Source organism: Vitis riparia, chromosome 8, assembly GCF_004353265.1.
Source record: "Vitis riparia cultivar Riparia Gloire de Montpellier isolate 1030 chromosome 8, EGFV_Vit.rip_1.0, whole genome shotgun sequence".
NCBI classification, from domain to species: domain Eukaryota; kingdom Viridiplantae; phylum Streptophyta; class Magnoliopsida; order Vitales; family Vitaceae; genus Vitis; species Vitis riparia.
Genome location: NC_048438.1, coordinates 4,378,857 through 4,402,918, shown reverse-complemented (window position 1 = coordinate 4,402,918; position 24,062 = coordinate 4,378,857). Strand labels below are relative to the sequence as shown.

The following is a 24,062-nucleotide window of genomic DNA, read 5'->3' as shown; positions in this document are numbered from 1 at the left end:
TTGACTTAGTTGATAGAACATTTTCCTTCATTGGCACCTGATGCTATTGTAGAGTCCATGCGATGCTATGCTAGGGCATTCATCTTACAATTGATTGGAGGTTTTCTTTTTGCGGATAAATCAAGCAATATGGTACATTTAATGTTTTTACCATTACTTAAGGATTTTGGAGTTACTGGTACTTATAGTTGGGGTAGTGCTTGCCTAGCTTGGCTATATCGAGAAATGTGTCAAGCATCTCGTATTAATGCACATGATGTATCGGGTCCTCTCATTTTGTTACAGTTATGGATATGGGATAAATTTCCCTTTATAGCACCTATGCGCTTACATTCGGCCCTACATGATGGAGTACTACCACAACCACCTTTAGACATGCGGTATGTATTCAACCTTAGTTATAACAAATGTAAACACATATATACATAAATAAACAATTATAAAAAATTTTAATATATATTCCTTTTGTAGTTGGAGAGATGAGTTTTGTACTACTTCAATGTTTATGCATGTGTTACCCCAATATAAGTATCTACTTGATCAACTTATGCTAAAGCAAGTGAGAAATTCATTATTTTGAATAATTTTTTAAACAATTTGTAATCAAAATATTATTAAATAATGTGAGTCATATTTCAAATTTAATTACAGATTATATGGGAGTCATATACTAATGATGTCATCTTTGGACTCCTAGATTACCGTACTATTGTCTCTAACTTGTAGTTGACTATTTCACCCTATATCTATTTCTACATAGTGGAGTGGCATAGACCTGATCATGTTTTGAGGCAGTTTGGGCTACTACAGCATATTCCTGAGCAATGCAATATAGAGTTAGGATTACATAAATATGATTTGAGGGGTCGACACGATTTGGATTGGATGAGTATTCATCACCACTATATTCAAAGGTGGGAGGCTAGGTATGATCATTTTGCTAGAGCTGAGGCAACATCTACTTCTTACGGGTATAACCACCCATATATGGTGTGGTGTCGTTCTATCACTCATCTTTTTCTTACTCCACATGGATCTTCATGGGAGATAGTAGTAATTACAATGTCTTTTTATTTATTACTATATTTTCTTCTAATTAGAAAAACATTTAATTTTTTATTCTTAATTCTTACATAATCATAGTTTGCAATAGATACATCTATGGACTGGTCCAGATACTCCGAATATAGGTCATCGTGATGAAATTCATCAATTATGTGCAACCACTTTAGAGGCTATACACAAGGCTTATAGGTTGCTTATTCCCCCTTATGTCATTGATACAGAGAGACAATCATCAGATAAGAAGGTAGTAATGAGAGATGGTGGGGTACGAACTAGAGGTGGTGAGGTGTGGACTAGAGGTGGTGGTGTACGCACTAGAGGTGGTAGCGTATGGACCAGAAGTGGTGGGGTACAGACCAGAGGTGATGGGGTACGAACCAGAAGTGGAGGTGTACGAACACGTGGAGGCCATATTTTTTATGATCCACACCTCCCTATTAATGATGCATTGCTAGATTTTCCATCATCATCGCCTCTACAACATAATGCCTTCACTTTTTCTACACCACTTAACCAGTCACTACCTCATCCATCAGTTCCATCCATTGATGAGGGGGTGATACAGGAAGATGTTGGGACATCATTCATTTAGGAGCTATTACATTATTATATTGATGGGCCTTCTTTTCATATACCTATGTCGTCTAGTATCGAGATGTCATTTACTCCACCTACAATACCACTCATTGCTTTGTCACCACAATCATTAGGACAATCCATTTAGAGATGATGTGGCGACACAAATGCAATAATTTCCTACACTACTTGTTGAACAACAAGAAGAGGATCAGGTTCAAGATCAAGGACGTGGACGAGAAAGAAGCTGAGGTCAAGGACGAGGATAAGGAAATGGAGCAACATTAGATGGTCCCTCAGATCAATTGGAGTTGGAAAAATGTCACCAACGCCCACAACAAAGAAGGAAGCTTCCTTCATGTGGCACCCATTGATGACTTTTGCATCTTTTATTGAACATAAATTGATAGTACATGTTACTCTTTTGTTTCTTGTTGGTTTATTTGTATTGATGATGCATGCTAACTTTTATTGGTTGTTAGTTTATTAGTGACGTATGTTAATTTATCGTCTGCTAATATTGAAGTTGTCATCTAGTAATGTTGAATTTTAATATTTTAGCTTTGTTGGTATTCATCGTTATTATTTTGTTAGTTGTTAGGATATTTGTTGGTTTATTAGTTTATATATATGAACAAAGTATTAGTTTTTTTATTCATAATAGTAGTTGATCTTTGATCATTTAGTATTTAAATATGTTTGATTGTTTAGAGATTGAACATATTAATACAAGTTATTGGTTGATATATATATATATATATACATTTTTTTGTTGATGGTTCATATGAACAAGGTTATTGGTTTTTTTTGCATTCATGATAATAATTAAATTTCTATCATAGTTGATATTTTATTAATTGTTGGGTTGTTTTTTGGTTTTTTAGCATTTACATAAACAATGTTATTGGTTTTTTATAATCATGATTTTTTTTTTTAATTTATTTTTTATTTTTTATTCCTTTTATAGTGAAATTTGAAATTAAAGATTAATATTTTTAATTTTAAAATTTATATAATAAAATTAATTTAAAAATTAAAACAAAATAAGATTATTTATTTTATAAATAATTATTTAATAAATTAATAACAAATTTGTTTTTTATAAAATAATTTTTCACATAAACAAAAAAATAGATAAATATTATTTATCTTATAAATAAAAAACAATATCAAACTAAATTAATTTTATTAGGTGTAATTAATTGAAATAATTTTTTAAAAAAATGAAGATTAAGAACAATTAAAATTATTTAACTTATTTTTTTTATATTTTATTCACTTTACAGTGAAATTTTAACTTAAGATTAATATTTTTAATCTTAAAATTTATATAATAAAATTAATTTAAAAATTAAACAAAACAAAATTATTTATTTTGTAAATAATTATTTAATAAATTAATAACAATTTTTTTAAAACTCTTTTTTCACATAAAGTTGATGGTTGTTTTTTTATTTTTTTTAATTCCAAAGTGAAAGAAAAAAATAATAGATAAATATTATTTATCTTATATTAAATTTAGTATACTATTTATAAATTAAATTTAGTAAATAAAATTAATTAATTTTATAATATATATTTTTAATAATTGTATTATTGTATAAGTGGAATGGAAAAATGGATTTTTAAAGTTAAAAAAAAAAAAATTGTCTCTTGAAGAGACAATTTTTGACGTTTTTTTTTAATAAATTAATAATATTTTTTAAAAAAACTCATTTTTCACATAAAATTGATAATAGTTTTTTTAAAAAAAATTCCAAAGTGAAAGAAAAAATTAATATATAAATCTTATTTATCCTATATTAAATTTAGTATATTAATTATATATTAAATTTAGCAAATAAAATTAATTAATTTTATAATATATATTTATAATAATTGTATTATTGTATAAATAGAATAAAGAATATAAAAAATTGGATTTTTGAAGGTTTTTTTTTTTTTAAGTGAGAATTTCTCACTTTTGTGCTGTAGAAATCGTCTCTTCAAAAGATGATTTCTCATTCTTTTAATTTTTTTTAAAAGTCTCTTTAAAGAGACGATTTCACGTATAAAAAATGGAATTTTAGAAATCGTATCTTGGAAAGATGATTATTTTATAATTTTTTTAAAATTTCATAAATCGTCTTTTGAAGAAATAATTTTTCACTTACAATTTATTTTCTCTTTCTTATTTGGACAAAACTATGGTAGACTTGGAATTATTTTTCCTAATACAGTAATTTAGGAATTATTTTTTAAAATTGTCGTACTCTTATCAAAAATCCAATATTGTTGTAGGAATCTGGTGGGATGTATTATTTTTTTTTAACTTGGGACAGGCTAATTGGTGAGTAATTTTTAAAAGCAAAATCTTTTAAAACTTGAGTCCTTAAGGTATGAATTAGGACTAAAAGAAAGGAATCGGGTTTTGTTGAGGATATTCAAGGATAAGAGAAAAAAATTGGGCTTTTATGAGCATATTTAAAGATAAAAGAATTTGGTTTTTATGGGTAGGTGGGGTGATAAAAATCAGGTTTCTTGTGTTAATTAAATCATGTTCACACACAATTAGAAAATAAAGAGAAAAAAAAGATAAGATTTTTAATGTGATTCGACACACCAACACTTAACAATCCACTTATCAAAACGAATAAGAAGAATCATAATGGTAAAGCTCTCGAAAAAACCCTCTCAATTGTAGTTGAGCTTTAAAAAAATATATATAAAAACCTAAACATAAAAAAGGTTAAATATATAATAGGGGAAAACTAGTCTATCATCACATAAAAATAAAAAAAATAAAAAAAAAAATCTCCAAAGGGTGTTGTTGGCCCCTTCAACCCCCATGAGCTAACTAGACAGCTCAACACCTAGTATTCTGAGCGAAGTGCAACAAAATTGATTCAAACTTCCCAATCTAACATCATGATAATTCATTAGCGTAAATTTGTTACTTTTGAAGGGTGATATTATGGATTCATTAAGAATAAAGTAGATATAGATCTAAGTAAGCACATATAAATATTTGATTTTTAACCATTGTCCAAGTATCTATACCCATTGGTAAGTTCCTTTTAGCCAAGTTCTTGTATCTTAGTTTGTGAATTTGAATGATTACATATGTAACACATACCTACAACTAAATCCCTATAACATATGTGGCAAGCAGACATAATTTGTGATTGTTTCTATCTGTGTATACGTTAAGTGGATTGTTTTAGGGTAGCGTAGCTGAGTTCAGTTTGATATAATTGGGTTCAAAGAACTCAGAAACAAATATGGAAGCTTATAACTATAACTGCTTTTGTCATTTTGATTCAACATACTGATGAGTTCAAATGTGGATCAAAGTTGAAAATCTAATTGGTAATGTTGTGGGCATTATGAAAACTAGGATGTTTGTTTCTCTATGCCTCTTTGTTGTTCTAAAGTAGAACAAGTCACTACCGAAGACCTGGTTGAGCTCTCAGAGATTGAGAAACACAACCTGGGCCAGGTTTTTGTATATGCTTTTAATTTTGATAGTCTTTTATCATTCACTTTCTTGAACTTACGCCTGGAATATAAAATGGGATGTCTTTCTCTACCATTTGTAGAACTTCTATGCTAGATTAGACCACTTGCTTGTTATAGTTGCCTCAATGGGATTTTCCTAAGGATTCAGTTTATGACAAATTTATGAGCAGCAAAGACAAAATAGGAGCAGTTCCAATAAGTTTCATGTTTGATGTGATGTCAATTTTTTTTTTCTTTCCAAAATTTGATGATCAATATCTTCTTAGTTATAGGAGTAGACCTACTTCTCCTAATGTTGTTCCTTGTAGGGTTCAAAAAATTGGTCGAGTCCAGTACGACTCGACCAAGTTGTATCCGTCTCAACGCCGGCCGCGACGAGTCCGACATTAGATACAGATTTATACCCAAACTTGGCCTTGAATCAGTTAAACTCGGATGACTCGACTGATATTCCAAGTTTAATCGGCCAACTCAATTAAAAAAAAAAAAAAAAAAACCAATCGAAAGATTTCCTCTCATTTTCCATCACAACAAGAATCAAAGATTTTCAGAGAAATCAAATATTCCTCTGCAAACAAAAAACACCCGTGAATCTGTGATTCACGAACCCAATCTTTCAACCACAACATCAAACGAGAAGAAGAAAAAAAACATATTTGAAATAAACTCGTGACCCTTTCAAAAGCTTTTAAAAAGAGAAAAATCAACAAAGGATGAGACACGGTTGAAGATTTACTTACTTAACGCTAAATTTACTATTGCAGGAGTGTAGATCTTTGGTGTGTCGCCGGTGCCGCAACGATGACTGGACATTGGCAAGGCAACCCTCCTTCCTCCGATTGTGGTTGTGTGGTAGCAGTCAGTGTGTTAGGGAAGGTTCAACAATCTGCAGAACGTGGTGTGTTGGGGAAAATAACCAGCAAATCGTGGTGCGTTGGGTCCTTAGGGAAGACAAGCCAACAAAAAGGAAATATATATTGGTATAGGTAAAATTTGATTTACCTTATTTAAATCAACACACCCACACTACCACACAGTCACACCACGTTGAGATTATATTTTTAATTTATTGAATCAAATTATATAAATTGGTAAATTATATTTTGTTGGCTAATTTCATTCATAATTTGATATTAGATTAAAAAAAAAATTGCATAATTTGAATCAATTAAAAATATATTTAAAATTTGATTTACCTTATTATGTTGAGATTATATTTTTAATTTATTAAATTATGTAATTTTTATTTTATAATATTAAATTGATTTACATGTATTTAAATTGGTAAAATTAGGAAATTCATGTATGCGGTGTAAAGTAATGTTTAGATGTAATGTTATGAAATTGAAGAATTGGAAAGTAATGTTTATATGAAATTGGAGAATTCATAATGATAATATTATGATGATATTAAATATATTTATAATGTTTTTATTTTATATAGAGATTATATCTTTAATTTATTAAATTATGTAATTTTTTATCTTATAATATTAAATTGGTTCACTAAATTATTTTTGTATGGTATAGAAATTATATTTCTTAATATAAAATACATTTATATGGTAAACTTTATATGGTATAGATATTGTATTTTTAATTTATGTTTTTATCTTATAATATTGCAAAATTAAATTACATTAGAAAATTAATAATTATTTAAAACAATTTTTTTTTCAAATAATCATAACTATAGAAGTAATGATTTAATAATACGGATTGAAGGGTATGCATTTACATGGTATAGAGAAATTACATTTATATTTGAATCAATTTTACTTCATTATATCATGTAGATTTTTTATTTTATAATATTTTACAATTAAATTACAATAGGAAATCAATAATTATCAAAACAATAAATTGGTTCATTAAATTATTTTTGCATGGTATAAAAATTATATTTCTTAATATAAAATACATTTATATGGTAAACTTTATATGGTATAGATATTGTATTTTTAATTTATGTTTTTATCTTATAATATTGCAAAATTAAATTACATTAGAAAATTAATAATTATTTAAAACATTTTTTTTTTCAAATAATCATAACTATAAAAGTAATGATTTAATAATATAGACTGAAGGGTATGCATTCACATGGTATGGAGAAATTACGTTTATATTTGAATCAATTTTACTTCATTATATCATGTAGATTTTTATTTTATAATATTCTACAATTAAATTACAATAGGAAATCAATAATTATCAAAACAATAAATTGGTTCACTAAATTATTTTTGTATGGTATAGAAATTATATTTCTTAATATAAAATATATTTATATTGTAAACTTTATATGGTATAGATATTCTATTTTTAATTTATGTTTTTATTTTACAATATTGCAAAATTAAATTACATTAGAAAATTAATAATTATTTAAAACAATTTTTTTTTTCAAATAATCATGTATATAAAAGTAATGATTTAATAATACGGATTGAAGGGTATGCATTTACATGGTATAGAGAAATTACATTTATATTTGAATCAATTTCCTGATTATGGATCATCAAGCCAATCATCTTAGCTAATATATTCGAGTTATGAACAACTTTTTCAACCATATCCTTACTATGGGAATTACCATCCCAATTTGTATACTCGTCGCACGACTAAATATGATGATTTTGAACCCCCTCATCATTCAACATGAAATTGATTATTGTATTGTATGCTTGTTAGTAAAAATATTATTATATTTAAAATAAAATAATTTTCTTTTATTAGCATTATCATAAATAACTTTGAACGGATAGTTTTACAACTATTTAAATAATGTTAAATGTGAGACAATTTTATTCTATTAATTTTTTGAGCTTATTTAATTGTATATATTTTTTTCGATAATTTACATAATATTTTTAATAATTTTTTTAATTTTCTAATTAGCTTATTTTACGTATCGTCCGATACCAAGCCGATATACCGATACACCTTGGGACCCTCCTAGTCAGTGACCTACACCTTGACTTAGAACCATGTAAATAGCTATTGTCTGAAGAACTAAGTATCTCTAGTTAGGTACTTTGTCTATATCTGTTCTCTTTTATCTTGTCAGCGGTTCTTCATTTCTTATGGTTGTTTTCAGATCTTTCTTGACCTCCTTGACTAGTGTGGATGTTCCTCTACTGTATTCACCATATTGAAAATATGTCCAAACTATTTCTGTGCATATGGGTGGGGGTAGCTCAAAACTTTGAACCATCTAAAGGCAAGTGCTTCCTTGCTGCTGCTTTGTGTTCTCAAAGTTTCATCAAGTAGGGTCACTGAATTCTCCCTATGCTTGTATCTGCATCTGACACAAAGAGGGACAATGCACGTATCAGTGCCCTTGTCATGTACTAATTACCATAACCTACTCAGAGTACATTGCTTTTCTTTTATAGGATTACCTTGGAAGGAGAGTTGTCATCCTTTGAAATTGGAGCAAAATTGTTCTTTATAGATTTTAATATTTGTACAAAGATAAATATTTAGTATGGTTAATTTTAGTTGCTTGTTTTTCCTTGCCAATTCCATTGGGGTGGATGCTTGGAATTTCAGTAGTGACCTTGTTTTGCAGGTGAGGTGCAGGGAGTTGAAGAGAGCTGATCATGTTTTCCTCTTAAGGGATCCAACATGGAAGACGAAGCAAATGGAAGTGTTTCTGCTGGTCTCTCCTATAGCATTGAAATCAAGGATGCGTACATTCCACCATGGATAATATTCAGTATATCTGCAACCATGGGTTCTGAAGGGAGGAGCTTTGAAGCTAGGCATGTCAAATCTTGTCACTGTGCCTGATTATTTTCTCTAACAACCCTGATCTCACCACAAAAAGTTGCAGTAATGGTAGAAGAATAAAGACATAACCACGAGCTTTAGCTTTCAGTTATTTATTTTACTGAGAACCATGTCATTAGATACATGCGTTGGCATATTTTATGGCTATATATAGCATTACCAGCTGCTGGTTAATAAGAATAAAATTACATTCTGTGTGTGTGCAGTTTTGCAACGAGCCGACTTCAATTGCCCTAAATGCTGCAGTTGAGACTGTTGGCCAGAAATCCGATACCCAAGGAGCAACAGGTGAAGGCATACAAGAAAGCACATATGCATTTGGAATTCCAGATGCTGTTGTGACTTCTTTCATGCATTCTGCCTTTTTAAAAGGCGTGAAATATGGCAATGGTTCTTATCATCAGCTTGTCTTTCTCCTGTATAACATCCTGTTATCATCTGTCAAGTGGAGATCCAACAATGAGCTGTTGTTTCAAGTTTCAACTATATGTTGCTGATCAATTGCCTGCTCCCCTCATTATAAGGTATGGGAGAAGAATGGGGCTGGTGGTTGAGAGAGAGATGCTGAAATAGAGTTTGGATTGAGCTTGGAAGATGTGGCTACTGAATAGTATGGATTCAAACTTCTACCAGTAATCCATGCAAGAACACAAACCTTGTCTGAAATGGTGGAATCTGTTTCGGTCTCTCACAATCAACTCTCTCCCAAATACTTTTGAAATCAGCTTGGTAGCTGTGTGGCAGTCCTCACATACTCTCAAGTTCTTCACTATCCGAATTGGTGTTCCTGCTTCACTCCTCATCATCCCAAACGCAATGGCTAGCTTCTCACTATGCCTGTGAAGAGCACTCTCCTTCTCCTCCTCATCTATGTCGAACAATGCATCTGCAGTATTCCCCCTGTACCCTGCTGCCCTTATCCTCATCAGAATCTCTTCCCACATTCTCTCAATCTTGTCTATTTCAGGGTGTGAGCTATCTCCAATCGTGAACTTGTGGACTCTCCCATCCAACTCAATCAGGCTGTGACCCGGCGGTTTCTTCAATCCTTTGGCTTTCATCATTTGCCTCATCTCTGTCACTTTCTCCCACTCCTTTGCATTTGCATAAATGTTTGACAGAAGAACATAATACCCGCTGTGTTGTGGCAGCAACTGGACCAATATCTTCCCCACCCTTTCCCCAATTTCTGCATTTTTATGAATCCTACAGGCCCCAAGCAATGCCCCCCAAACAGGGGCATTAGGCTTCACAGGCATTTTGAGGACAAAATTCTCAGCTTCCTCCAACTTCCCTGCTCGGCCTAGAAGATCCACCATACATCCATAGTGCTCCAACCTAGGTTCAACCCTGTAGTCTCTTTTCATGCACTCAAAAATCTGGAAGCCTCTTTCAACCAGGCCACCATGGCTGCAAGCTGATAATACTGCAGTAAAGGTGATGTCCCTTGGGGTTAGCCCTGCTTCCACCATCGTTGCAAAGTACTTGAGCGATCTCTCAGAGTAACCATGCATAGCTAGTCCAGCTATCAGAGCAGTCCAACTTAAAGTGTCTCTTTCTGGCAGATCTTCAAAAACCCGAACAGCCTTATCAATGCTCCCACACCTGGCATACATGTCTACAAGAGCTGTTCCCAGGATCAGATTCAGAGTCATGCCATTCTTGACTACATAATCATGTGCTCTTTCCCCCAGTTCAAGAGCACCTAAATGAGCACATGAAGATATCACACTCACCATGACCGTCTCATTTGCTCGCACTCCTTGTGACTGAAGAACTTTAAACAATTCCACAGCTTTATCAAAATGTTTATTCTGGGCATAGCCACTGATCATTGTACTCCATGTAACTAAGTTCTTCTCCGGCATTTGATCAAATAACTTGCGGGCAGATTCCACATCTCCACATTTGTTGAAGCCCCTGATCATGGAAGTCCAAGAGACAACATCCACATAGTACATTCTCTGAAAGATAAGGGTTGCTGCTTCTGTATCCCCAAATGTAGCATACATATGAACAAGAGAATTTTGAACATAAACATCTTTTTCAAACCCATGTTTGATGATATGACCGTGGGCTTGAGAACCCATGGATATGCAGTGCAATTTGGTACATGACTTGACCAAAAATGGGAAGGTCAGGTTATCAGGAAGGAGGCCTTGGCGTTGCAACTGGACATAAAAATGGAAGGCCTGATCTGGGTTTTTGCTCCCTGAATGACCCCGGATCATGGCATTGAAGATGAAGAGATTGGGGTTTTGAATCTGTGAGAAGATTCGTGATGCATAGTCAATTAAGCTTGTTCCAGAACTGGGGTCTACGCAGAAGGCAATCAGGCGGCTGGCTGCGAACACATCGCAGATGATATGTGTTCTGATCATATGAGCATGGATGATTTTCAAGTGAGTGAGATTGGAGCAAGTTTCTAAGGAGAAAAGCTTTGGGTTCTTTAATCTCAGTGTCTTGAATACAGAACTTCCAATACTGCTGCTACTCATTGTTTGCAACCAACGAGGTAAAAAGCTATATTTTTCTCAGACCATATTCAGAGTAGACCTTAGGAACCCAAAAACCCCAGAGCTGGCAAGTGAAACCGGCATGAGCAATAAGGGTTTTAGGAACAATTTCCAGGATCTGCATTGCCTTGGAACAACTAAATGCGGCAAAACCATTCACGACAAATAGAAACTGAACTTTCTCCATACTCCAGCTTTCCAGTTTAGTCAAGTTAATCTGGGTATCAGGATCCTGTATATCACAGTTCAAGGTCTGTATCACTGGTGGAATGCAGAAATTTATTGGTAATGTTTTCCATATTTCTGATGATTTCCTTTTTCTTGTTTCATGGGAATGTTGAAGCTATATGATAAGACTGCTAGAACAAAATGCCATTTAAATTGTAAAAAAAATGATCAAATTACAGCAATGATACTATCAATGTCAAAACTGTTTCTCAATCACCCTTCCCAGTTTGCAACTTGGAATGGGAGAAAGAGTAGAAACTCTCCAATGTTACAATGATAGATTTAAATACTATAGTTCTTCTCCTATTATTTCCCTTAGTTGGACTCAGTTTAAAATGAAAACTTGAAAGCACCCACATTGGAATCTGATACAGATTCCCAAAAGGTCAGCTTCTTCGGTTGAGATTTCTTTTCCTCAGCCTTTGACATCAACTGATCAATAGTACCAGGGAAAGTAGCCTCAATAGCCTTCCTAAACTTTTCGTACAAATTCACACGGTCCCTTGTTCCAGATACAAGCATGCTAGCATTTGGTTTCTTGAGAAAATCCAATACGTTCAACAAGTTCCTCCTGCAACACAGATCCAAAATATATAAATAAATTTTTTGTCAATTAAAAACATTGGATAATATCTGTAAATTTTTAGCTGTTTCTTTTATTTATTTATTTTTAATTTATAATTGTTTTGTAAGATCGAGAATTTATTGCACTAAACTGAAGACCAACATGCTCTTCTTACTTTACAAGCTTTTCCTTCATCAAATATCTCCACATACCGAGTTTACATGCATAACATGCTCTTTTAAATTTGCAATGATGTCAAAATTATTTCTAACTATAGAGAAAATTAACTCATCCTTATAGATCAAACCAAGATAAAGGAGAAAGGTCTACTCTCTAACTTCTCATGACCAGAACCCTAAAGCTCAATAATTCAGCAAAAATTAGATCCATTTGATGAATTCTTTGTAACTTGCTAAATAAACCTAAAAGATCCTATAAAATTCTTGAAGGGCAAAATGTGGCTGAGGAATCACATTATAAAAATGTAAGGATATGATTTGAAGCTGAGATAAGTTCCTTCAATATGTTGTCTCCATCTGGAAGCACCCTATGACACAAGTGCAGGTATGACCACAAGAACAATGTAACATAAAGAAATTACACGTTTTTGAATGCTGAAAACACATCTAAAATGTTTTAGAAGGCATGATCCTGGAAATAGATGAACAACTATGGTAATATATGGAATGAGGTTGACCACCAACAGCCTCTGATGCATTAAGGAATAAGTATCAATAATCCAGGTTGATGGGAACATTAAAAGCTGTTCTCCATTTTCTTATTCCATCAAGACATTCATGGACTACATAACCACATGTGCCAACTGAGCACTACGTGGACTTGGTTGGCAGCAGGAGGAATCATATCATGGAAAAACAATCCAATCCCTGGCATTCAAGCATTGCAGTTCAAGCTGAATTTAGGTTGGGATAAAGACAAACAACCTATCATCTGGCACCTCATTACCCAAAGCTGTAAACAAGTTCTCTTTAAAGCAAACCACAATATCATGATTGGAACCAGTTTTCCAAATTTTCTTGGAAATTTTGGTCAAGGACATAAAATTTTCTTCCACTGTAGCTGCATCAGAATACCATGAATAGCTCACAACCTTCATCTTCACTAGCAGACTAAGAACTTGTCCCTAGGTCAGGTAATCTCTGCCATGATTTTACCAAGAAGCACATTTTCTGGAAACCCTCTCACTGACCTAGTTATTTATCAAATTTATTTTTCTTTTCTTTAAAAGGGCTCTATAGGTGGAATTCCATTCCTCAAACATTATTCCTTTTGAGCCAGAAAGCTTCCTTTCCAAGTGCAACTTTTTTTTTTTTTTTTGAATTCCTAATAGAAAAAAATCCAAGAGATGAAAAACTACCTATTATAGTTCTATCATGATGCAGTAAGTGGAGGTGAGGAGTAAAGAAAATAAGAGGCCACAACCAACAAGAAGAAAATGGAGCATCTGCTGCGATAATGACACAAAAACAACTTACTAAAGATTTAATTAACTAGCTAGGTTTCCACTGTTAGAAAAATTTTAAATATCTCTATCTAACTAGGCCATCTTGGTTTTCACTTGGTGGTCACATAATGTAGGCACCACACTATATCCTCAGCTGTGGTTTTGAAACTAAAAATAATCTAGAGAATGTTTACTATCTTCAGACTTTTGGCTATATGCATGAGTTGGGCATTCATGGCCCTAGTAGAAAAAATTTTGAACTCATCACAACTAGAAGCACTCATTGAATACAGAAAATATCATGAATTGGATGATCCAATCAAGTTCAATCCATTGCTTAATTTCTCCCTTAGTTGATATTGATTCAAAACTAGAAGTATATTTGATTTTTGCTAACAAAGAGGTGTTGATAGAACTCTCTCAAATTAGATCCTAATGAACAGATCTTTGACTAGAAAAATGAAGGTTTGTAATCACAAACAAGCAGATTTCTGAAACAGAAAATGATGTGACTATCACTAGTAATGTGGACTAACAGAAACACCACTGGGTAAAAATCATGAAAGCCATCAATGTTATCTTACATTCTTGCTTTGATTCTTCCACACGCATAGACAAAATACAGCACAGATTAATGCAGAAAATATTTATTTGATGATGAGGGATCCACCCCTAACAAGATGTCAATCCCAACTGCTGGTGAAGCAAACCCAGATAATAAAGAGTTACCCCTCTACCTTGCACCACTCAAAGACTGAAAAACTTGAACTCAGTAACCACTGTTCATGGCCAGAGGGCACTACTACTAAGCTACACATTATTAGGACATATATTACAAATTTATTAATCATCTTTACTCATGAGAAACTCAGTGTGAAAGTTTATTAGTCAAACAATCCCTCCAACCATGCATAAAATGATTCATCTGTATGATTTAATTGTGTTAAAAAAAAAATGCATAGATGAAAAGTAAGCACATAATATGAGAGGTTGAGCCAATTAATCAAGTAATAGAGTTTCACACTTAGTTCTGTCAAAATGCATTTAGCATAAATATATGTTCTAATAATAGCAGAAAGTAACCATCCATCAAAGCATTTTTCCTAAGCACATGTGTTGGTGCTTTATATTAGGTTGGCAATTTTGTTTCAATTATGCACCATTCTGACACAACTTGCTTCCTTGGGTCTTAACAGTCTCGTTTGAATTCAAATTACTCAAGTATCAATTTCCATGAGGTAAGTATGTGTTTGGCGATGTAAGACATAGCAATGGCAATTTAGAATGAAATAGAACTGCAAAATGGAGTTGAAAATCATGAGAAAATGCTGCAAATGGGAAGTTGCTAGAGGACATTAGGATGCCCCCCCATGGGATGTTCAAATGTCCTCCTAGCAATTGAAGACTCCCATAGGGAACATTTGGACGCCTTCCCAAAGTCCAAATGTTCCCTTCAGGCAGTCTGAACTTTTGAGGCTTTTTTTTATTAAAAAACTTTTCGTGTATGTGAATAATTATGTTTTTAAATGTTAAAAATTTGTCCTTTTTTTTGTAAGGGGGTGTTAAAATAACACTTTCCAAGTTCACACCAACTAAGTCTCCTAGGATTTCTTTATAAGAACCTAGTCTTTAGACTAAAAATATGATGCACATAATTGAGAAGATAGTCATTCCTCTATCCTAATATTCAAACTCTCAAAAGTTTCAAAAACGAATCTTGGAAGTCTTTTCGAAGGAAAGGCAAGGTGCTGCATTGATCTGCAAGCCCCAGCATAAGGTTGAAGTAATCCATCAAGGCGCATGGAATGTTGTGTTGAGGACTTAAAAGAAAAGTATAGGTGCTGACCCATATAAAACTCTTAAGAGTAGGTGCATCTAGATCGGATAAAATTGTATACCTTCTTTGCAAAATTAGTAGATTTTATCTTGTAGTCTGACCCATGACTTTTACATTTGCAGAGTTTTATTGCAAGTGTGGTTTTCCATGTATATTGCTTGTTTCATTATGCGGATTGATAGTCTTGATTATCCTGATTTGATTAATTTAATCTCAAATAAGTTGGAAGGAAAAGAAGATTAGGATGAAAATTTGAAATTTTAAAAAAAGCTTGGACTACCTATTCACACTCCCTCCAAGTGGTTTTATGACTCAAAAAGCACACTTTCAATGTGTATCGATCTCTCTGAATTAGCCTATGAACACAAAGTAACTTGGGGGAACATAGAGTAAAACAACAGTCACAATTTTCACACTTAGCTTCTCAGGCAGCTCAACAAATCCTGGCCCAAGCTAAGCCATGATTTTCAGTGGCTACTGACTGTGTTAGTCCACATTACTTGAAGGGTTCATTATTGCATTAATTTTAGATTACTTAACTGAAAGATGAATATATTCCTGCACAATTATAGGGGAAGATTAGATTCTAAAACAGCCTCTAACCACTCTGATGCAACTCCAAAAGAACTCTCTAATGGTGCCCTATAGCATTCACAAAACATTTACACCTCCTCCCATCACCTAGAGATTCCATAGCTGTCACAGCACTGTGATAAACCAAATCGTAAAAGATTGATTCATAACTACACCAGGTTGAGTTTGGATATTCTGTATTCATCTAGACAGACAGCTTAGTTTATCGACCTACAATACTTAAATATAATAAGATAAATTGAACTGAATCAAAAAATTTCTATGGGGATATGCAAAAGGTGCTAAAAGAAATCATAATTAGCATTCTATCCTGCTCAGTTATTAAACATATTCAAAAGTATAACACTTCATCATTAAGATGAAACCATTCATGACTTTGTATCAATATTTTAGATTACACTAAGGATAAAAACTATGATACAAGTGAAATCTCTAAAGTAGCAATCAATAAATTCCAATAAGAAACCAAAAATAGGAGAGAACATACCTACTAACAAAATTTTGGGTAATGGCAATGGAATCTTCTAGGTTGATCACCAAATGCCACCATCCATTAGGCACAAATATCACCTCCCCAGCCTTACAAACACACTCAATTGGTTTCTTTTTCCATTTCTTTGTTGCTCCATAGAAGTTCATGAACCACTCAACTATTGAAACAGGACATGCCACTTCTGCACCATCAGGGCTTGGATGCACCCCAGGAGGAACTACTTCAGGGGGAAACAATACCCATTTCTTGGATCCCTTGATCACTGCATTCCAAGCTGAAGTAGAATTAGGATCAATGTGGAAAGATGAACCAGAACCTGCAGGTCCAATTATAATCCACCTATAATCTGGTCTTTCATTACCCAAAACACTAAACAAGTCCTCTTTAAAGTACACTGGAACATCATACTCCAAACCCAATTTTGGAACCTTCTCCCCAAACTTCGGGTCAAAAAGATACAATGGCCTCTCTTCCCTTACCAAATCCGAGTACCTAAAATAATCCTCAAGCTTCATCTCCACTGGTCCAACCGAAAATTTAACATCTCCACATGTTTCAATCAAATAATTTCTATTCCATTTTTCCAATGCAACCCAATTATCCAAACACCCTTCTAGCAATACTGGCCTATTGGGTTCCTCAAAATTCAACACAAAGTCTTCAATCGAAATGCCCTTCCTTCGCGTTATGTTATCCCTTTCAAGCCATTCAGATTTCATTTCAAGATTAGCACAGAGCCAGCTTTGGAACAGATAATCAGAATAAAAGTCCCTAACATTCAAAACCAAAGAACCAGCACAAGCAAAAGAAGGATAAAAAGCAGCTACATAAGTAGATTTCCAAGACTCATTATACAAAAACCCACCAACTAGATTATCCAAAACAAGGTTCCTCCAAAGGGGTTCATGGTTGGTGAAAACATAGAAAGATTTGCTCACAGTAGCCAAAACACCCAAATGGGCACCATCCAAAAACCCCAGAATTTCAAGGACAAGCTCATCTGTGAGGATTTGGAGAGTACCAAGGCCTGAGTTCCTGGAGTTAAAGGAGGATGGGCTGAAGTAGAGATTGCCCAGTGGCTGGACCCCATATTTGTGTGATGGAGCAGAGGCCCTTAGGCTGAACCCCTCTTCTGTATCTTCTTCCTCTGGTTGTTGTTGATGTTGGGGTGATAATTGTTGCTTCAAAGAAGTCGAGTTGTGTTTTGTGAGAGTGGATTTCTTGCTTTTCTTTCTCTTCTTCCTTGTTTGAAACAGCAAGTCCCTGCAGAGAGGCATTGCTTCAAAGCTTTGCGGCGCAGCACCGGCCCTGTTGGGGCCGAGAACCACACACACAATTTAAGGGCCTGTTTGCTGGGGAAGCAATGATTTTATTTTATTATTATTTTTTTTTTTCTTTTTGCAAACTTTCCCTTTAAAAAAAAAAAAAAATGAAAGGTAATACAAATATAGAGATAATTTCATTCACCTCCTTCAACTATTTACATTTGGCATTAATAGGTTTGAAATTTCATCATGTTATTTTCATTCACCTCCCTCCTCACTCGAAATAAAGAAATTATATGATAAAATTTTAAATTTACAGGATTAGATGTATTTAATCATAACATGAAAGGAGGTTAATGAAATTAATCCTAAAAATATATTATAAATCTTGTTTTTTGACCAATTTTTTACATATTAAATTCATTTAATTACTATTCATTTGAAATTGCATCAAATATCTTTCATCATTTTTATTTTCTTTATTATATTCACTCATCTCAAAACTCAGGGTAGATAATAAGTATATTTAATTCAATAATACATAAAAATTTTCCTAAATTTGAAATTTGTTTGGTTGTGTAATTTAAAAATAATTTTCTATTTTTGAAAAAAAAATTGTTTTTAAAAATTTTTAACATTGTTTGTGTTGTTCTTAAAAACAAAGCAAAATAAAAAAGAGAACAAGTAGAAATTGTTTTACTAATATTTAAAAATAAAATGAAAATATAAAAAAAATTATAAAACATATCATAAAAAATAAATTAAATTAAACATAATATTATTTCTTTTCTTTTTCCATGATCTAATACTGATATTGAAAATCTTCAAATGTTACCTTCTTTCAAATTGCAAGTGTTTTTATGAACTTCTTTTAACTTTTTTAAAATTTTTCATTAAGCAAATAAATTTCAAATTAAACTAATCTTAATATATGAAATTTATTTCAAAAACATTTTGAAACTTAAAATACTATTTAATTAATATATATATATATATATATATATATATATATATATATATATATATGTGTGTGTGTGTGTGTGTGTGTGTGTGTGTGTGTGTGTGTAAAACTCATATAGTGAATCAATTAATACAAAAAATTTATGGATAAAAATTGGTTTAAAACGACCTTATTATTTATCGTCAACATAAAATTATTATTTTCTGATTTTTCTTTTTCACCAGGCAAATGAACTTTAAATTAAACAAAACTTAATGTTTTTTATTCTTTAACAAGTCTAATACTTTTTTTAAATAATTTAAAATTCAAATCGTAAACAAACAAATACAAAAAATTATATATAAAAAATGGTTTATAACGACTTTATTGTTTTTTTTTATATAGAATCATTATTTTCCAATTTTTTTTTCATATGGTAAATGAACTTCAAATTAAACAAGATATATTTTGTTAGATTGATTAATGGTTTAATAATTTTTAAAAATAACTTAAAATTCAAATAATGATCCACTCAATACCATAAATTTATGGACAAAATTTGGTCTAAAATGACTATGTTATTTTTCTTTTACATAGAATTATTATTTTCTATTTTTTTTTTCACTAAACAAATAAGCTTCAAATTAAACGAGACTTCATGTGTTAGATTTATTAATAAGTTTAATAATTTTTAAAAATAATTTGAAACTCAAATAATAAATTCATTAATACCAAAAATTTATGGATACAAATTGGTTCATAATGGTTTTATTACTTTTTCTGCACATGATTATATTTTTACAAGTTTTCTCACTATAAGAATGAAAATCAAGTAACACTTCGCATTGAATTTATTAATGAGTTTGATAATTTTTAAAAATAATTTAGAACTCAATATATATATATATATATATATATATATATATATATATATATAATCATTAAAAAAAATAATAGATCAAAATCGATATATTGATGAGTCATGATTTTATTGTTTCTCTTATATAAATAACCATATTTTTTTAATTTAGGTAAATAAATTATAAATTAAGTAAGATATAATTAATAATTTAAATTCTTTAATGATTTTTTTTTAATTTTTTTTAGATTAATTTTGAAATCAAGAAATTGATCAATTTAATTGCAGATTAAATCAAAATATTTTAAAATATTGTGTTTGTAAGTTACTAGTAAAGGTGTACATAAAATGAAAAACTTGATTCATTTATTTTACATGTTAAACTTTATTCATTATTCATTTTAAATAAAATATTGTTAAAAATTATTATTATTCATTTTTAACGAAAAAAAATTATGAAGATGTTAATATCCTTATGTTTCTAACATATAATAAAATAGTATTTTTTTTTTATAAAAAAAAATATAATTTATGATTTTAATATAATATAATTACTCATGTTTTACTAAACACTATTTATTTTTTAATTTATTTATAATTTTCAAATCAATTTCATTTTTTATAAGACTTGAATTAAATTTAATTTATATTATATAAATTGAATTTGCAAAGTTGGTACAAAATCAAAACAAAAAAAAATTAAAATTAAAATGACCTATCCAAACAAGTTTTTTTTTAAAATAATAATAATAAATTGTCAAACACCATTATTTTTATAGAACAAAATACAACTATTTTTTGTTCTTTAACTTTAAAAAAAAAATTAAAAATAAGTTTAAGAAAATATGATTAAATAAGCCTTTAATAACCTATTATCACATAGAATTGTTAACAAGCTACTATCAAATATGTTTTTGTATATTTTTTTTCGATGTTTTTAATATTTAAAATATTAAAATAGTTCTTATTAATATTTTAAAATTTCAACCAAATTGGTTTGTCATTCAATTGCTGATTGGGGTTCTTTATTTTGGTTGACATCATATTTTAGGTTGATCAAGGTTAACCTACTATCCTTCGATTGACACAATTAAATAAGTTGAGTTTTGGAATTGATCCATTGATTTCTTTTTTACTTTTTCTTTTTTTTTCTTTTCTTTTTTACTTTGAAATAGTATCAATTTGATTTCACTTGTCCCAAATTTTAAAAATTGAAATTAAAAAAAAAAAGGAAAAAAAAAAAAAACCTTAGCTAAAAGAAATGTTGCCAATTTTATTTTTTTGGCAACCATATTTTTTTTCAAAAAGATACATGAAAAGTATTATTTCAACATATTATGTTTTCATCATTATAATTTTTATTTACTTTATCTCATAGCCAAAAGTTATGAAGACAAATTTTGTGACAATTATCTTATAGTTAAAAGTTACATAGATAGTTTCTAATTCTATTGTATAACCAAAGTTATACAAAAAAAAAAAAATTTATACAATTTTGTAATAATTATGTTATACAATTTCTATGTTATTAATTTTCATTTCTATTGTATAACCAAAAGTTATACATAACAAAATTGTTAATTAATAATTTTGTACAATTCTATAGTTTAATGCTACACACATTTTCTATTTTGTTAGAATAAAATTATTTATAGCGAAAAAACATACAATTTTTAGACCCTTTATATAGAGGCCCAACCAATTAGAAGCTTCCACCTACTCATATCAATCGGTTCTTGTATTATCAACCTTATGTTATGGTACCTTGTGACATTAAATGGCCATTGGTCCCTTTAGTGGCAACATGTCACCCTCCTCTCGATTTACTTAAAATGGGTTTGCTGCATGCATAGTCTATCCCCCCCTTAACTCGGCTCCAACTTTATCAATCAAATCAAAATCTAGAATGAGGGATCAAGTTGACATTACCTTGTGGGGGTTTAGCTTGACGAACCTTATGAGAGCACTTCAACGAGTTTAAAAAGGGTTAACCTTCCCTTTCTCGTATAGACAAAAGAATAATGTGTCACTTAGCAAGTATCTTTCCAATTGGAAAGTGACGATGCACTCTCTTAGCATCTGTCACAAGTGGGCATCCACTAACATGGGGGGTTAGCCAAATGTGCCTTCTAGTTTGCATGTTAATGTGTGTATGCAACGATATAAGAAATATGCAATCATGTGTGTGGATAGTCCTTTGAGAGACACGGTGATGCATTAATGATGATCTAACATTTGCTTTGGAACATGCGATGAGGATATATAGGTGCATTATCAAGTACACAAAATTGACATCAACACCCATTAAGACTAAAAATGAAACCTATAATGACCCGCTCCCAACCATGTAGAAATTGTCTACTTTAGGCCCAAAGGGGCCCTCATGGCTTTGAAACGCATCTACTTGGTTGAGAGGAATCTCTACATATATAGCACCAGGAACCTTCTCCCCTATCCGATGTAAAACATCACAAACACCACCCCCCCCCCCATGCAGACACAACGTCCTCGTTGTGTCCCATGGGATTGCGAGGTGAAACAAATGAACACCCCTTACGGAGCCAAACAAACCCCCACACCGGGGTCGGGGATCAACTCTGATACCATTTGTAGTGAACCGCTCCCAACCATGTAGATATTGTATGCTTTGGGCCCAAGGGGGCCCTCACGGCTTTAAAAGGCGTCTACTTGGTTAAGAGGAGTCTCTACATATATAGCGCCAGGAACCTTCTCCCCTATCCGATGTGGGACATCACAAAACCAGTTATACCAAAGGTCTACCTACACAAAATTCATAAAATCTATCTAATTATGGACATTTTGTGACAACTCAATACCTAGAGGTCAAGACACCACAGTCATTTTACATGTGAAACCTAAAAACTTGACATAAAAATGGCCCATCAAGTTAAAATAATTAGCAATGTGCTAATCACAAAACCTATTTGAAGTATTAATTAAATTTACCAAAAAGACTTAACTAGAAATTTATCTTCACATACAAAAATCCATAAATCAAAACTATGAAATTCTCTCAAAAGTAGTGGTAAATATAAACCACTAAAATCCAAATAAACTAGTCTCAAAACTAAACAAATAAAAGAACTTCTTGAGCCTTCCTACCTACGTCACTCTTTCCTAGAATTAAGTGTACCTAAAAACATTTAATAAAATGAGTAAGCTTGAAAGCTTAATAAAGGATAGAGATCAAGTACATTTAAAAAAAATGAAATAGGGAATGCTTATAACATGAATACAATCATATGAAACAAATTTGTATTACATGTCATATTTTCAAAAAAGTATCAAATCAAATTTCTTAATAACATGAATTTATTTAAAACAAAATTCTAATTGTTAGCAAAAATGCTCATCATAGTGGGACTTACAGAGGTGACCATCGTAATGGGACTTATAGAGATGTCCATCATAGTGGGACATACAACAACGCTAACCTAAGATATTCCTTAGATGGTGGGCGGAATCAAAACCAATTTAATGGTATACCTTAGGTTAGTAACTACCTTACTAACTGGGTTTTCAAATCATCACTACTCCCAACAATGGTAATAAAGGTCAAAATCTTTTCCCTTGTTGTTTCAAACTTATGTAAACATTTTTTTTTAATTCACTAAAATATACTTGATCATTTATAACAAAAAACAAACTTTTACAAAATCCCCTTACTTGACTTGGATATTCCAAAGGAACGAAGTTGTGGAAAATTCCTATGAATCACTTAAGAGATTTAAAGAAATCCTTCAAATTAAAGTCTTAATAAATATTACTCTAAGTATATATTTATTTATTAATTAACCCCATACCAAAATTAGGTAAATTATTTCATAGGGAAATATCCAATTTCCATTATTTAGGTTAACTTGTTTTCCTAAATGATTAGTCAAATTTCTTTCCTAAGAAATTTTAGCTTAATATTTTTCTAACATCCAACCATCCAAATTATTTATTTGACCTTTTATTAAGATTAATTATCATATACCTCAAAACCACACCAAAAACACTTCTACAACCTACAAGGCTAAAAAAAATACCTATTATTCCTAAAAAAAAAAACATATTATTATTTTTCAATCCAAAACACACTTATAGAAATTTTCATAACCACGTTATACTATTCTCAAAGTTTCCTCGTAGTAATCTTAAAATCTTCATATGCAAATTCTATAATCTCCATATGCAGTTATGGATTCACCTACAACAACAAAACATCAAAGGACATGGGATTTGATCTTAGTTTCCACTTGTAGTGCCCTATAAAATTACCCACAAAAACAAAACAGTGTAGGATTTGATCTTACCACTAACATTCTTTTTTGTACTCTCTAAAAATAAAAATAAAAAATGA

At 31.3% G+C, this 24,062-nt stretch overlaps 2 protein-coding genes across 2 annotated transcripts; both read right to left on the bottom strand.

Moving 5' to 3' along the window:
- Nucleotides 1–8,995: 8,995 nt before the first annotated feature.
- On the bottom strand, nt 8,996–11,706 carry LOC117920974 (pentatricopeptide repeat-containing protein At5g06540). Its single transcript, XM_034838709.1, has one exon. It carries the CDS (start codon nt 11,430–11,432, stop codon nt 9,561–9,563), a length of 1,872 nt encoding a protein of 623 aa, XP_034694600.1. The 5' UTR covers nt 11,433–11,706; the 3' UTR covers nt 8,996–9,560.
- A 104-nt stretch (nt 11,707–11,810) lies between these two features.
- On the bottom strand, nt 11,811–17,966 carry LOC117920975 (F-box protein At5g06550). The gene is made up of 2 exons (XM_034838710.1): nt 16,627–17,966; nt 11,811–12,249 (listed from the first exon to the last, which is right to left on the bottom strand). The coding sequence occupies exons 1-2, from the start codon at nt 17,907–17,909 to the stop codon at nt 12,009–12,011; spliced, it is 1,524 nt and encodes a 507-aa protein (XP_034694601.1). The 5' UTR covers nt 17,910–17,966; the 3' UTR covers nt 11,811–12,008.
- Nucleotides 17,967–24,062: the final 6,096 nt, after the last annotated feature.

Coding starts and splice junctions, on each gene's coding strand:
- LOC117920975 (XM_034838710.1), bottom strand. CDS start 17,909: ATGCCTCTCTGCAGGGACTTGCTGTTTCAAACAAGGAAGAAGAGAAAG. Junction 12,250..16,626: donor ACCCAAAATTTTGTTAGTAG/GTATGTTCTCTC, acceptor TCTGTGTTGCAG/GAGGAACTTGTTGAACGTAT.
- LOC117920974 (XM_034838709.1), bottom strand. CDS start 11,432: ATGAGTAGCAGCAGTATTGGAAGTTCTGTATTCAAGACACTGAGATTA.